The following is a 16,288-nucleotide window of genomic DNA, read 5'->3' on the forward strand; positions in this document are numbered from 1 at the left end:
AAGTGGATGACATCACTAGATCCCATTAGTCATCAAGTTCTGTACCTACCTCTGAGCAAAGTGGGAAATGTGATATAATCGACATTCTTTATAGACCGACGTCGTATGAGTTGTGGAAAAACGAGGTTTACAAAACACCTGGACATATGTTAAAGATGGCTACCTATTCGCGATGGAGAAATTTTGTCCTAATTTACGCAATGGTTCTTTAGCAGTATGATAATTGGCAAATGGTCAAGCATATTACCGGTGAAATCCGGTAACATTCGTTTTACCATTTTATCTCAGGAAGAGCTTTATTCTGACTGTTCATCTTGTTGCTTCAGGAGAAGCAACATAATGGCTTAAATAGGACTAGGTAAAAAAATTGCGGTGATGATATTTATTAATTTATTAGACAAAACTATATCAGTGCCTTTATTGCATGAGGTGTGTATCAAATGTAACTCTATGGTTTGTCCAGGGGCTGTCAAGGTGGTCGTCACTGAGCTCTGTTTCCTCCACCAAAAAACCTTGCCGCTGTTTTAAAAGTTGCCGTAAATCATAATACATTCTTAAAGTTTAGAGTTCGTTACGCTCAAAATCTTCTTTTTAACACCTTTCAATGCCGGGATATGAAAGAGGGCCATCTGGTAAAGGGAGATTATAATGTTAGTTCTGGAACAGGCTTACGCTTGTTGCTTATCTTTGAACCATGTACAACCAGGTGTGTTACTTATGTCGTGTTGGAATGTACATGTTTATTTTTGTATGACGAAAGCTGAGTGATAAAATATGTAAAACGTGTTTTCTGTAAAAGTCTTTCTTATTTCTTTCGACTTTTCAATAGAAAAGATCGTTTTAAAAAGAAGTTTGACAAGAATATGCACAAATGGACATATGTTTTATGATAACTTGTCAATTAAATATCATATTCGTTAAGAATATTCCACAGTTACAATGAGCGTGAGGAAACATAATCCTGAACATTGTATTATCCTGAATAGAAAAACTTTGCCTTAGAGCAGCTCGCTTAATGGTGCAGACTTGCTGTGTATGTAGTAAAATGTCTCAGCAGCCAAGCTGCCTATCAAAGCTGCGATGTTCGTCAGCTCAGCCCGGTTGCGGTAGTGAAACCGGATCCCTCTCTGCCAAAATTAGAGCCGGCTTCTCCAGCAAACACTTCCAGGTTGTGCAGACCTGGATCTCGGTCGTGGTGTCCTAAATTTGGAATTAATGGTAATTCCCGAATCTTCACCTGAGCTCAGACCTCGATTACCTCTATCACACTGATACATGGTCTCTCCTCTTCGCGGTGGGAAGCTGGGCAATAGATCTTGGCAATTCTAGATAATTGGTCATGATGACTATACGCCAAACTATCTACACTCGCGAAATTACCTTCTTTGCTGATATATAACACCTCAATATCATAATTAAGGCTAAGTAATGTTCCTTGAAAGCAAGCAAATGTCAAAAGATATTTTTTACTTCTATACTGTTCTGTATAACTCGCCTTTCATAAAGGATGGCCGATTTCGATCTTGACTCAGCGATCTATATATATATGTGATAGGTAAATAGCATAGAGATGAGCACAATATGTTTCTTTGTAAACATTGCAAGGTAAAGTTTAGGCCTTTGCTTAGGGGTCATCAGAGAATTGCTTCCACCTGTTTGTGCCTGCAAAACGAGCTGTTCTAACTGCCACTGTGAAAATACCATCGCGGGCTACGGGGAATATGCAGATAGTATGACGGTAACCCTTTCAGGGTCTAGTGAGAGATGAAACACGGTGAGGATAGCTGTTGCCAATATGGTGTACAGGTACTAAATATATCGTGTGTTCCTTGGATTAAGTGTTGCTTGGCGGTTAGAGTGTTAACCCAGTTACGAACACCAGACGCCGGCATGATGGAATGGGCGCATAGGTAGGGAAGGCGTTAGCAGCTAACGGTCTTCTGTAGTCTTCTGTTTTCTTCTGTACACTGGTAGTGAGGTTTTGGCACCGGTTTGGGGCTCGTCCAAGGCTGGGCAGCGTAGGCAGTGTCCTTGGCCCACGTATACATCACGCTGTGCCCGGTACCTGTCGACGAAGCGTGTTTCATTGCCCGACAGTTTACTGATTATTTTTCCGTGTGCGGCTTCTCGGGGCCTCTTCGCAGTTTCCATGTGTTTGAGATAGTTGAAGTATTTCGTTTCGAGGGACACCCGCTCGCGGCGAGAACCCGCTCTTCAACTCGGCGGTGTTTTGCAATATCTGGAGGGAGGAGTTTTCGCTTTTGACTGAAACTCTCAGCTTTGTGAGTTAAACTGTGCAAAAAGGAACGCAGACAGAAAATTGCCCACCACAATGGCTGGACGCAAAGGCGCATACAGTATTCTAAAGGGAATGAACATGAGTGTGCCGGGAGCGATGCATGCGGCCGATACGGCATCAGGCCAGCAGACTAGTACAGGCGTGCCCCAAAGTACACCGATCAAGGTTACGTCATCAATACGGTTACAGCCTGCCAAATCCACATCAGGAATTCAGCTACAACAAGTATCAGCTCCCCAAGGAGAAGGACAGTTCCAGAATTTGGGATCCAGTATAAGGGCACAGGTGCCGGATCAAACTTCCGCAAATATGTCCTCGCAAAAAGTTACTAAAATTTCTGTACAGCATCAGAAGTCTGGGCAAAGCAGGGTGCAACAGTCGACACCACAGTTTCAGCAGTCTACACCACAGTTTCAGCAGTCGACACCACAGTATCAACAATATACACCACAATTTCAGTCGTCTCCGCAACAGTTTCAACAGTCCACGCCTCAGTATCAACAACCTGCATCCCAGTTTCAACAGCCAACTCAGCTTACACAATCCTCCAAGGGCACTCCTGTACAGATCCAACGACAATCAGCCATTCATCAAAGGACTAGTCAGATGCAGTCAAATGTGGTGCCTAATCAGTACCAGCCAGTCCATCAACAACAACAGCCACAAACGACAACAGTCAGGCTCCAACAAAGCAATCAACAATCAACTGGTTATCCAAACCAACTTTTGGGCCAACAGGAACTAGGCTGGGGACATGTAGAATTCGAGCCGGTAAAACAACAACCAAGACAAAGGCGAACACGACAACAGCAGGCGCAGCCTCAACAGCAAGCTTCAAATTTTCAACGCGACTCCGGTGAAACTGATTTCAGTTTCCCTCCCGTATCGAGCCTTTCAAAGCAGTTTCAGGAAGGTAAACCAACACCAATACATTACGATAACGAAGCAGCAAGTGATCAAGACTACATCGGGTCACAACAACAACAACAGTTTCAGCCAAGCCCTTCATTTGGATCCCAGTATTCACAACCAACAGCGGTAGATGGTCCGAAACCTTCTAGACAGCAACCTAAACAGAAATGGCAACCAAAGCAGCAATCATCAGAGCCAACATTTGGAACCCAGTACACAGCTGCTAGTCCTAAAGTACAAAGATGGCAACCACCGCAGGCAACACAGCAACCAACTTCTGAACCACAGAGTCAGCAGTATCAACCTTGGCAACAGCAGCAACAACAACAACCACAAAAACAGCCGTGGCAACAGCAACAACAGCAGCCTCCAGCAGCTCAGTCTTTTGGAACTCAGTTTACACCGGCTAGCCCAAAACCACAACGATGGCAACCAAAGCAAACAACGCAACAATCAACATCTGACACACCAAGTCAACAGTATAAGCCTTGGCAACAACAACAACAACAACAGCCCCAGCAGCAACCATGGCAACAACAGCAACCTTGGCAACAACAACAACAGCAGCAACAACCTAAGAGTTCTTTTGGGACATCTTTTCAGCAAGAGCCGAAGCCGACGCCTTCATTTGGAAGTCAGTTTGGTCAACAAACCACCACTGGAAGTCCTAAACCTAAAAAACAACCATCCCAGCCTCAACCGGCGGTGCCATCATTTGGAACAGCATATGGCCAAGCGGCTGTGGTCAGCAGTCCTAAACCAAAACGTCAAGCGTCTCAACCACAGCCTGCTGTGCCATCGTTTGGAACTCAGTACGGCCAACCTTCTGTAGGTAGTCCTGCTGCCAGACGAACACCATCACAACCTCAGGCCGCAGTCCCATCATTTGGTACACAATACGGTAGTCCAAAGACGTCCCGGCCTACTTCATACGGAAGTCAGTATGATCAAGAAGGCGACCAAAGCCAAGTCCAACCAGCACAACAACAACAAACGCCATCATTTGGAACTGCGTACAGCGCTAGTCAGCAACCTGCCGCACCATCATTCGGAACACAGTTCACAGCCAAGGGAAAACCACCTGCAACATCAGAGAGCCCCAGATCCGTCCCCAGCCATCCAGCCGCACACGGAATTTATTACATGGACGCTGGGAAAACATCAGGTCAGTACGGCCAAGCAACAGGAGCGAAGAACGTGCAACAACAACAGCAACAACAACAAAAGACTAGTCAATTCCAGGGAGGCCAGTCATCTCAAGGCCAGTATAAACAGAACGTTACAGCACATAGTGACAAAGGACCAGCTGGAACTCGCCAAAGCCAGCAAACCAGCAGTGTTAGTTCCTCATTCGGAGTTCAGTTTGTACCAAAAGACGAGAGCAAAGCAAAATCGGAACTGGAGATGAAACGGAAACAGATTGTTCAGCAGCAAGATGTGGGTACCCAGTTGACCTTCGAGGACATCAAAAACCGCGTGGCCAAATTACGCACAGATTTGTTCAACTCACGAGACGAAAACCAAGAACTACAAGACGAGATGAGAAACCTTAACAACATCATGAGCGAGGTAAGAAATCCATGTATTCTGAGTGTTTCGTCATCATTTTAATACCTTACAGTTTCATAGATTTTACGTCGTTGTATTCCAGTAGTGTTTTAATACGGCACGTTCCTATTTCACATTGCTACATTAACATGTTTCTATGTCATCATATTGTTACGTTAGCATGCTCTTGTGTCATTCTGTTGGTACGTCCGAATGTGTCTATGTCATTATAATGGTATGTCAACATGCTTCTGTCTCATCCTTTTGGTGTTAGCATGTTTCTGTGTCATCATATTCGTACGTCAGCATGTTTTCGTGTCATTATATTGCTACGTCAGCATGTTTCATTGTCATCATATTGCTTCATCAGCATGTTTCTGGGTCTTCCTGTTGACACGTCAGCATGTTTCTGTGTCATTCTATTGATACGTCAATATGTTTCTATGTCATCCTATCTGTACGTCATTTTGTTTCTATGTCATCATATTGGTACGTCAGTATGTTTCTATGTCATCGTATTGCTACGTCAGCATGTTTCTATGTCATCATATTGTTTCGTCATGTTGTTTCTATACCATCATATTGGTACGTCAGCATGTTTCTATGTCATCATATTCATACGTCAGCATGTTTCTATGTCATCATATTGGTTCGTCATGTTGTTTCTATACCATCATATTGGTACGTCAGCATGTTTCTATGTCATCATATTCATACGTCAGCATGTTTCTATGTCCTGATATTAATACATCGACCTGTGTCAACAGTGTTTATGACATGGCGGTTCACACGCCAACATATTTCACACTTATGAAATAATGGTTCCTGCGTCAACATGGTAGTTAGCGTGTCAGCGCGGCGCAATGATCCAGGAGACTCTTGTAAATGCGACCGCTGTGAGTTCAAGTCCAGCTGATGGTCTTGCAACAACCTACGGATGATCGTGGTTTCCCTTGGCCTGTGTTCTTCTTCCATCATAATACTAACCTCCGCGGTATAAGTGAAATATTCTTGAGTGCAGCTCAAGAATCAAATAAATAAATACATTGATAAAGTATATAAATTTTCAAGGTTTTTTTTTTCAGATTTTTGGGCCATTTACCCTTCGAGAAGTTGTTCATTACATAACCTGAATAATCACAAGAACTATTTCATTAGTGCGCTAGTACTGGTTTATCTTTGTGCCTTATCCTCCTAAGTAAAATAATTTTTAACCTTACATAGCAATCGCTATAAAACCTGCGACCTCAGATTTTCTGAGAGAGTGTTGACCGAAAGTTTTACAGTATTTTACATGGAGCATTCCCGAATAAGACTAACCCATTGCAAGAGTGACATATAAGGGGATCTGTTCCTCAGTCCAGAAATAATGTTTCATTTGTAAAAAACCTTCCAAGATTTCAGTAATAACAATGAAGTTCTCTAGCCTAGAGCTCTCTTTGGTCGAGTGAAAAACAAAGGGCTCCTAATAAAAGTCCAGGGCATGTTTGTATATCCATAGCTGGTATGTTGTAGGCGGATGTACTTATTTTCTGTTTCAGATGAAGGTTCAGTACGAGTCCAGTGAGAGACAGAAACAAGCTCTGGCACATCAAAGCGAAGAGTTAAGCGGTAAGCGAAGATAACACTTTGATCCATTTCCTGGTCTGATTGAGAATATAAGCATCTTAAAACACATTATTAATACCATGTGTGAAGGCCAAAATAACATTGTGTTATTTTAGCTAGCTTACATTTTTGAGACTAATTTTAGAAGAAATTACCTACACCTGAAAACTTAAAAATAAATGTTTAACGCCTTGTTAAAGAATTGTTCACCTCTTTCTGAGGGTGACCAGGCTTATGAGTAGATGAAACCGGAGTAAACCGTGCACAGCTCTTGGCAAGGTACCTAAAAACCTCATGATTTGAGGCCACAACCTAGGAAGCGAGACCTGGATTCGAACACGCTGCCCCTTTGGTGATAGCCTTGATAATGGCAGGGAGCCAGCATGTTAACCATGTGAGCAGCGAGGGTCTGATCTCTAGTAAATCACAAGTGAAATATATATATCTTTCTTGACAGATATGATTCACGACCTCAAGTCAGAGGAAACTCGCCTGAGACTCGAGCTGGAGAGGAGCGAAGCGGAGAACGAACGGCTGATGAGAGACCTGGAACGCGCGAAGGACACCGCTGAAGAACTACAGGACACCACCGCAGCCAACATCCGGATGTCCATGCAGATGCGCGACGTACAAGGAGAGCAGAAGCGCATGCGCAGAGAGCTGGATCGCGTCTGCGCAGATAAAGCGGAACTGGAAGACTGCCTACAAGACGCCAACTCTTCGTACAACAAGCTGAAAATGGACCTGGATATGATGAACGACAGCATCATCGGCCTGCAGAGGTCGCTGGTGGCCGCGGAGTCTGAGAGAAGTCTGCTATGGGATCGACTGGCGCAAGCACAGAAGGACAAAGAACAGATGATGGAGGAACTAATTCTCACGGCGGAAGAATTCGAGGGTATTTAAATCTCCCGTAGTCTTCCGTAGTATTCTTTACCCCACAGTGACCTATAGGAGACACACATTTTCACAACGGTCGAATGAAAACGAGACGAGACATTAAAGTAACAGGACATACAGTAAATGATACTCGAAGAACGAAGAGTACCTTGCTGTATGCCTACATAGGATGTAAATAGATATATAGATTTTATTGTATAGGTGTGTACAGAGAGCATTTCGCATAGCATAAAAGTAGCGTGCATTAGTAAGTATAACATAAACTGAAGGCGGTGAATGTCCATGCTGCCAGTAAATGCGCCCCCATACAGTTTATCCAGCAGTTTAAGACACTTACAGCCATACAATAACAGTTATTTCGAAAATGTAAAAGGAATGTTTTCACAGTCACGTGGACATAATTTTGTGCTCTAACACTTTTCTTTTTCTTTTTTTACCTTTTGTATTTTGTTCTTATTGTCTTTCAGTGTGATCGTATTTTTTATCTGTTATGAGTGTATGTATATCATGCCTCAAACAGTGTTATTTTATATACGTGTTTACGTGTGCTTTTTTACCATTAGCATAGATGAACGTTTTTTCAAAATTGTTATCTATATATGAAAGTAAATTTGTGATAAAGTTAATTGCCCCTTTTCGATGACGTCATGCACAGATTGAACATCCTTATTATATTGGGATTTTTTTCATACATATACTCAGATTTTCGCATTTACAATGTTTAAATTATTTTAACACCAAATTGGGCGGGCCCATGCATGGGTGGAAATGGGAATGTTTAGATAAATATTTACTTGTCTTCCAAATTCTCAGATGGTCTAGGGTCATGTTGACATCCAGTCGCCCAGCAAAACAATATCAATGATAGTTGCCTGTGATAGAAACAGCTGATCCAGCCATCTAAGATCGGGACAGAACGGATTTAATTCACCAGAATTACTCATGTAGTTGGTGATATGTTATGTCTACGGTCTAACTCATGCATAACATGTAAACGGATTCAGTGCCGGTTAACCAGGCCTACAATGACGCCGCGACCGCCTGTAACGAAATGAGAAGAATATATACACATACGTGTGTACGCATGTCCTTCTGTGCACTGACGTCATTTCCTCTGTAAACCAAATGGATTCTGCAACTTTCGAAAACAATTCCTTTCATGAATGATTTATTTTCATTCTTCCGACCTCATTTGCATACCGAGTACAAGAGTTTCTTTTGGCTCACTCGAAACTTTTCGCTGCTTTACATTTCCAGATTGTACACAAACATAAAGTAACGGGAAGATATCTGAGATTTCTTCAAATTTAGTGTGAGCTAGTATACTATCTTTGTCTGTCAACAGTCTGCTTGGTAATAAATTTATCACGTTGTTAAATTGCGGATATTGTTGTTGTTTTTAATACTAGATATGTTCACAGCAATACCAACATTATGTCCATTGCAAAGGCTTTTTGGTGCTTTTTTGGGCTACGAGTGGCTAGGTTTCCATCGGTCAAACTATTATATGCATATTCGAGAAACCCATACTTAATCAGTGACCATGTGATACTTCAATACAGAATAGATTCTCTGATGTAAAAAAATTTTTCTGATTTATTTCCTTGTTCACTTTATTTGTTTCCCTTTGACCTTTGACGTTTCCTCCTAGCCTTTGATCGGTTTCCCACATTCTCTCCTACGTTCAGGCTGTTCTCTACCGACAGTCCGTTTCCTCCACTGGCATTATCTACAGTTTCCTGATCGGTTTCCTCACTGGAATTCTCTAGGCGATCATTGATTCCAGTCAGACATGTTACAAAAATAATAGGCTACCATTACCCAAGTTCTCCTTTTCACATTGAGAAATGCTAACATTAAGCTAGCAGTGTTCCTAAGGTCAGTGATTCCTGGATAAGCTGCAAGTCTATACGTCCTGAACTGACCATTCATATGCAAGACGGTGCGATTCAAATTTGAAATTCTGAAATATGATTCTTCACCGGAACATCCTATTTGAGAAAACAAGATGGCTGTGGAAGGTAGCAGGGTTACCAATTTAGGAAAGAAATGTACGCTGTAGTTTGAATCCGCCTGATTGTCATTGGCTTTACTACGTGACATAATATCTTCTGGAAAGCCAAGAAACATTTGTACATTATTCCTATAATCCGTCTTCTCAAACTCATCGTTTCAATGCATACTCGATTTATTTCACTGTTGTTTAAAGCTATGTATGTACTTTAAAACCACCGACCTTGGGTAAGTTACAAATGAACTTTCTCACATATGGCATACAGAATTGCACTGCATGTTGTTAGTCTTCACCGGACGTTACATTGCTCAAACGACTCGAACTATAGATCACTGATTGTCATCAAGGTCTCAAGAATAATTCAGTAAGAGGGAGAGAATCTAAGAAGAAGAAGAAAAAGACAGGATCTAGTGTGCTCAAGGTTGGTATTTGGGTGTGGCAGAAAGTGATTATTTAACCCCCCATGTCCTCTGTCCTACCTTGTGTAAATATCCTTGACCTCATATACACAATACACAATTCACAATATGATGTCCACTGATTTGTCACGAAAATATAGTAATAGTATATAGTAAAAGTACTATACTATATAGTACTATTTTACTATATAGTAATGTAGTAAAAGAGGGGCCTCCGTGGCTCAGTTGGTTAGCGCGCTAGCACAGCGTAATGACCCAGGAGTCTCTCACCAATGCGGTCGCTGTGAGTTCAAGTCCAGCTCATGCTGGCTTCCTCTCCGGCCGTACGTGGGAAGGTCTGCCACCAACGCGCGGATGGTCGTGGGTTTCCTCCTGGCTCTGCCCGGTTTCCTCCCACCATAATGCTGGCCGCCGTCGTATAAGTGAAATATTCTTGAGTACGGCGTAAAACACCAATCAAATAAATAAATAAAACAGAGTAAAAGATACAAAGAAATTTACGTTTGTTTTCATTATAGTATGATTAGTAAAACGTTTTCATGACAGAATACGAATAGTATACATTAAAATCTAAGAATCAAATCAAATATATAAATAAACACATAAATTGAAAGGTTTCCGCCATTCGAGTGGCCATGTATATCTTCTCTTTATCTTTAGATGATATACACAAGCAATTCATTGAATCTTCCAAAGGGGTTATATAACATGACACTTGATACTATTAACTCAGGCAGCATTCCCGTGTGTCTCAAACAAGAAGACAGTTGTTACGTTGGACTGAACCCTCAGCTGGCAGCGAATAATGTCTCCCTAGAGAGTGCACGTAAACTCTTTACGTTAGAATATACAGTTATTATTAGCATTCCAAACCTGCATGCAGTATAATGTACACGACCACGTGGTTGACTGTTTAAGTTATAGGCAAAGGATATTTGGAGCTACAACTGGAAATACGATAGCGTACAGCGGTTCTGGAAATTTGTCCATAAGCGAAACTCTGTTGCCATGGTTATTGAAATGGCTGACGTGGATTGGTTTACTCTCCGTCTCTCGACACCCCACCCCCTATTTAACTCTTTCCAAAAAGTCTGATGCCAGGTGCAGTGTGTTTGTGGATAAAGCTGTGTCAGTATAGTATAATCTTCAGCTTAAGGCCCAATGAATGGTCCCAAATCTACACAAGTAAACTAGGCATAATAAATACTGCCGGTCGAGGGTTTAAAGATAAGCGCAAATACTTAAATTTGAAAGAGCCCAAAAAGAGGAAATTATATGGAGCATTTATATGCAGGTGTGAATAATCTGATATTTATTATAATAAAACTGATTATAGATAGCAACAATACTTTTCCAGTTGCTTTGTCATTGCTGTTATTAGAGTAATGGCTTTATTTAAAGACATGAGTTGGTTGGCAGAGACATAAAATTGACTATGATTGCTCATTGAAAAATCGATTAATTAATGGATTTGTGGACTGAGAGATTGTACAGATATATTATGTCGACTTAATTTAACTGATTAGATCGTCCGACACAACTATACCCATTTTTAATTATTATGTTTACCCCAAAATAAATCTATTTATATCAGAAACTTTGGTGTAATCGTGCTAGGTATAAGTCTCGACGGTTTAAGTCTTAAAACGAAATTCCACTGAGAACACCTCATTCCCAGTACAACCTCACCCGACACACCGGCTGGCAGCTTCCCGGCATACAGCCACTCTGCTAACTCAGCATCATCCAAGATGGAGGCCATCATGACTGCTCTCGCTAAGGTCCGCAACGATCTTGAACAGGCGCGTTCTGAAACAGCCGACTTAAGGGAAGAATTGCACTCTCAGCAAAGCAAAAACATGGAGGTGAGAAAGTTTGATTTTGACACAAGAATTGGGAAACTAATTACAATTTTAACAAAGTTTAAGAATTTCGTGGCATAGATGAACAGATATCATGTGGACCTCCTACCATTTACTATTTTCAAATGGCTATTTCTCTATATTTCTGGTACGTAGTTTTATCATTTAACAGCTCTTTCAACAAACTAGTCGACAGACATTACAATTATTTTAATTACACATTTTCGCAACTTTCATCCGGAGTGCTATTATGCGTGCTCAGCACCTAGACTTTCTATTCTAGGAGAAGGGTTTCCATGGCAACCATTTGCGGGTCGCTTAGCTTTCGTGCATGGCTTATCCTCATCTGCACCCCAACAGTTAACCTTACAGTCTGTGGGCAGGTAGATATGGAATTGGAGCATGCACGTTTATGCACACGGGTCACACAGTGTAAACTCTGGGTATTAGGGGTAGGGGAGTAGGGGTTATCACATATTTCATGAGCGCATTGAATTTTCTTACTATTTATGTAGTAAAGTTAGCAATTTAAACCACAAAAGTGTATATCCTCTATAACTTTCGCATGTTACCATGTCATATCACCACATGCAGCTTGCACTTTACTGCATCATATCAAAAACTAAACCTAGCATGACCACCATTTTTTGAGCTGTGGTTGCTGGTAGTGAAGTCATAGCATTTTGTTACCTTCTTAACCTCCACCTGGGTGAGGAGTAACACTGGGCAAACAGTTTTCAGTTCTATCCAAGATAGACAAAATTCTTATATATTCTTTAATTAAGTGCAAAACAACAGTGCAGACATTTATTGTGCATCAACACCATAAATGTCGCTGTGGCAGTAATATTACGCAGTCAATGCTCCTTCACTCTTCAGTTCGAAGGCAAATCTTCGACACAAGAGTCCGAACGATGTACGTGTAAAAGCTTGTTTTCCAACATTGGGCACACGACGGGTTTGTTCAAAATCAAAATAAATGACTTACAGCATAGAGATTAAAGCTAGAGCAGCGACGATAGTGTAATAATTGGCAAGTGGTCATACGTAACCAATAAAAGTCCATTCTCCTAACAGTTTATCTCAGTTAGGGTTTTATATTCTAACTGTTCATATAAATGCTTAAATACTGTGTTTTATTTGTGGGAAAGTTCGCTAGTTACTTGTCAAAGGTCACTGGTTTACTCTGCGAACTACACGGTTACCTTGACGAATGAAACTGACCGCAGTCGTGTGAAGGGCAAAGTAATCTGGAGTACGGCTTTAAACACCAACCAATTAATCAATTAAACAGTCAACCAGTCAACCAATACAACATAAACCCTCCAACACATACCGTGAATGCGCAAGCTATCAGTTCAGTCATTGAAAATTGTGCCTATTTCCCGGCTAAGGGTTTGAACTGATAATTTTGAATGGGAGAGGCAGGAGTAATATTCCTCACCATTGTCACAAAGAACAAGTAAGAACAACAATGAGGAAAATATAAATTCAATGAAATGAGGGGGCCTCCGTGGCTCAGTTATTTAGCGCAGCGTAATGACCCAGGAGCCTCTCACCAATTCGGTCGCGATGAGTTCAAGTCCAGCATATGCTGGCTTCCTCTCCGGCGGTACGTGGGAAGGTCAGGCAGCAACTTGTTAAAAGTTATAACTATTTGCTAGCCTTCTTTGCTCCCCTTGCATGCCTGTCTTGAGAAAAGCACGAAACCAAAACTGTACCATAGGTACTCGGTATCGCGTGCATAGTGCACAAGCTCCATTGTGTGCTACTGGAGACCGGTACCTTGTATGTATGCATGCATGTATGTATATAGTGTATGCTTAGGGTTTAACGTCGTGGTTAACAACTTTTCAGTCATATGACGACAAGGATTCATTAGGTGCGTGCACTTTTATCGTGTCTCCTTGTGGTAGGGTGAGCCCGTGCCGCCAAAGTGCTGCCTCCACTGAAGTATCATGCCAAAGACACCAGACATGACATCCCACCCAGTCACATTATACTGACACTCGGCCAACCAGTCCTGTGCTGAGCGCCAAGCAAGGTAGCAACAAGTACCATTTGGTGGGACCCGACCCGGGTTTGATCCCGGGTCTCCCGGTATCTTGTTCACCGTACTGTACACCACCAAATGTAGCATGGTTACCGGTATACGGCATCTTGAGTTTCGTGATATTTGGGACTTAATATTTATTTATTCCACTGTTGTTTAACTCCCTACTCAATAATTTTCCTAATTGGGGGAATCAACAAATTCCCTGCTCAGAGCTGGTTTTGAACCCGCACCCCCTCAGTTCCAGCGATTGAGAGACAAGCACATTTTACCACTAGACCACAAACCGCTCCTTCCTACAGTTATGAGTGAGTGCTTGGGGTTTAACTTCGTACTCAACAATTTTTCAGTCATATGACGACGAAGGAATCCTTAGGTTGCATGTACGTGCAATGTGCCTCCTTGTAACAGGATGGATTTCCACCGCTCTTTTATTTAGTGCTGCTTCAATGAGACGACTTACCGAAGGCAAGTAAGCCGCCCCGCCCCGCCCGAGCCATTCTACTGATACGGGTCAACCAGTCGTTGCACTATCCCCTTCATGATGAACGCCAAGCGAGGAAGTTACAGCTTCCTCTTTTAAAGTCTTAGGTGTGACTCGATCAAGGATTGATCCTGGATCTACCGGTCCCGAAGCGCCTACAGTTATGAATGCAAATAGATCCCACTACTATTAGAAGCCTAAAACTAATATCATGACTGACCTCTGTGGGTCCACTTATTTTTAAGTGAGAATGAAGTATGTTGTGTGGTAATGTGAATATTTCTATACATTCTAGTTTTTACATTATATACATTGTCTTCTTGTTTCTATTCATGGACAGCTCCAAAATCAGCTGGAGATGTCAGAGATGGAGAAACAGCGACTTGTTCAGGAAGTCAGTGACTTACGAGGTTAGTAGTCCATTTCCAGATGTGCTGGCAAGACTGAAGCTATACGGCATTGTCCTGACCATCTCGTAGAGCCAGAGCCTATACAAACACTATCGATGTGCGCAAGTCATTACGGCATGCTCTGGACGAGGACAAAGGTCAAAGTTGCGGCCCAAAGCATCCATCTTGCGAGCATTACTGGAATTCTACTTTGGCGTATACTTTGGCGTATATCGGTATAGCCTATATATATATATATATATATATATATATATATATATATATATGGCTGGCCATAACAAGAATTAAGTCGGCTTTGTGAAATGAAACGTGCTTTGTGAAATGATGCTAAAGTCCTTTCGATACAAAAATCATGAAAGAAAGTCACAAAGAATAGATTTAGGAAGGAAAATATTGTCCCAATCACGCCTGTAAATGTTCTTTGGTGTCTCTTTATTTCCAGATACCGTGGATCAAATGAATGAAGAGAAGAGGAAATTTGGTCAAAACTTCAAGGATGAATTGCGAGAATTGTTGTCGTAACTACACGAAATTAAACTAGGGATATTCTGAGACAGATGCTCATTTGGATAAAAGTAACGTAGTTCAATCAAATTCGATATACTACCATGTACTGCGGAAAACATGGTGCGCATTAATTTGTGACTTATATGTAATTGTGCTTCACGCAGCCGTCAAGATTTATCGAGCTGTTTTTCGCCCCTTGCTGTTTAGATTAGACGGATATTTGAACGAGACTGTGTTATTAGTCGTAATGTCTAAGACGATGTTTACATAACCAATGTCATTGTGACCTTGTCAAGTCACTACGCAGCTTTGCACGTCTGTCTCACTATGTATAAACGAACCTGGTGTGCATGTCTAACTGATGCTTATATTCGCCGTTGTCAGGCTCGCTGGCATGATGGAGCAAATGTGGAGTTACTTAACAAGGAAGGTACAGCTGACGGTGTGTGGGAGCTTCACCTGAGTGGAATTCGTTACGTGTTAAAATCCTTTTGATCTCTGCAAACACAGACGGTAAATCTTGACCACGGGACAAGCTACGAGTCACAATGGAAAATACAAGACAAACCAGAGGGCAGCTATAGGTCTGCGCTTTGTGTCTGTCTTCAAAGGATTCATTTTAAACATATTCTATGGAAATAACCACGTCAAAATATTATCCAAACTTTACTGCTTTACCGAAAAAAAAAGCGGTTGAAAGGCTGACTGAGTCAATATGACATTACTGTTGCATTCGGCTGCCCTGCACTGCCTTCTTGCCTGTTGCGAAGTTGATCTCTAGCAGTGGACATAAATATATTCGTTATAACCAAAGGCTTTGGACATTGCTCCGAAAAAAAAATGCAGGGAATTGTTTTTTTTTTCTTTTTACATATTTTTCTGTCAATAAATGTACTTCTTGACATACAAGTTTGACAACGTCTTTTCTTTTCGATACTCTAGTCTATAGATTTTTCTATTATATTCCGTCAGCTCTTAATTAGATGTTACTTAATTGAGCCTCACTTATTTACGAATACGTTCATCAAATGATTCGACTGATGTGTTGTAAGGACACAATTGACTGTTCTTGATCGATTGATCAGAATAATTTCATTTGTAGTGAGATAAAACATAGGAATCGAAAAGAACACAACGAAAGGACGTAACAGCAACTTCAGTCATGATGTTTATCAAGGAAATATGATCATTGAAAAGCTGTGATGAAGCAATGCATTTCATACCTAGATTGGGCTAACCAAAAATATACATATGTTTGTCTGTTTGTTTAAA

At 41.4% G+C, this 16,288-nt stretch overlaps 3 protein-coding genes across 3 annotated transcripts; all 3 read left to right on the plus strand.

Moving 5' to 3' along the window:
• The first annotated feature begins 2,332 nt into the window (after positions 1 to 2,332).
• On the plus strand, positions 2,333 to 5,892 carry LOC135473268 (uncharacterized). The gene is made up of 2 exons (XM_064753116.1): positions 2,333 to 4,780; positions 5,845 to 5,892. The coding sequence occupies exons 1-2, from the start codon at positions 2,333 to 2,335 to the stop codon at positions 5,890 to 5,892; spliced, it is 2,496 nt and encodes an 831-aa protein (XP_064609186.1).
• Positions 5,893 to 6,238: 346 nt separating this feature from the next.
• On the plus strand, positions 6,239 to 7,414 carry LOC135473140 (uncharacterized). Its single transcript, XM_064752975.1, has 2 exons — positions 6,239 to 6,370; positions 6,825 to 7,414. The coding sequence occupies exons 1-2, from the start codon at positions 6,301 to 6,303 to the stop codon at positions 7,271 to 7,273; spliced, it is 519 nt and encodes a 172-aa protein (XP_064609045.1). The 5' UTR covers positions 6,239 to 6,300; the 3' UTR covers positions 7,274 to 7,414.
• A 4,031-nt stretch (positions 7,415 to 11,445) lies between these two features.
• LOC135474082 (coiled-coil domain-containing protein 14-like) lies at positions 11,446 to 15,925 on the plus strand. Its single transcript, XM_064754085.1, has 3 exons — positions 11,446 to 11,565; positions 14,440 to 14,509; positions 14,952 to 15,925. The coding sequence occupies exons 1-3, from the start codon at positions 11,452 to 11,454 to the stop codon at positions 15,029 to 15,031; spliced, it is 264 nt and encodes an 87-aa protein (XP_064610155.1). The 5' UTR covers positions 11,446 to 11,451; the 3' UTR covers positions 15,032 to 15,925.
• The last annotated feature ends 363 nt before the right edge of the window (positions 15,926 to 16,288 follow it).

Source organism: Liolophura sinensis, chromosome 8 (genome assembly GCF_032854445.1).
Source record: "Liolophura sinensis isolate JHLJ2023 chromosome 8, CUHK_Ljap_v2, whole genome shotgun sequence".
NCBI classification, from domain to species: Eukaryota; Metazoa; Mollusca; class Polyplacophora; order Chitonida; family Chitonidae; genus Liolophura; species Liolophura sinensis.

Excerpts from the sequence above, each read along its gene's own strand:
- LOC135474082 (XM_064754085.1), top strand. The coding sequence starts at position 11,452 with ATGGAGGCCATCATGACTGCTCTCGCTAAGGTCCGCAACGATCTTGAA. Across the intron at positions 11,566-14,439 it reads AGCAAAGCAAAAACATGGAG|CTCCAAAATCAGCTGGAGAT; the intron begins GTGAGAAAGTTT and ends ATTCATGGACAG. Across the intron at positions 14,510-14,951 it reads GGAAGTCAGTGACTTACGAG|ATACCGTGGATCAAATGAAT; the intron begins GTTAGTAGTCCA and ends CTTTATTTCCAG.
- LOC135473268 (XM_064753116.1), top strand. The coding sequence starts at position 2,333 with ATGGCTGGACGCAAAGGCGCATACAGTATTCTAAAGGGAATGAACATG. Across the intron at positions 4,781-5,844 it reads TTAACAACATCATGAGCGAG|ATTTTTGGGCCATTTACCCT; the intron begins GTAAGAAATCCA and ends TTTTTTTTTCAG.
- LOC135473140 (XM_064752975.1), top strand. The coding sequence starts at position 6,301 with ATGAAGGTTCAGTACGAGTCCAGTGAGAGACAGAAACAAGCTCTGGCA. Across the intron at positions 6,371-6,824 it reads TCAAAGCGAAGAGTTAAGCG|ATATGATTCACGACCTCAAG; the intron begins GTAAGCGAAGAT and ends CTTTCTTGACAG.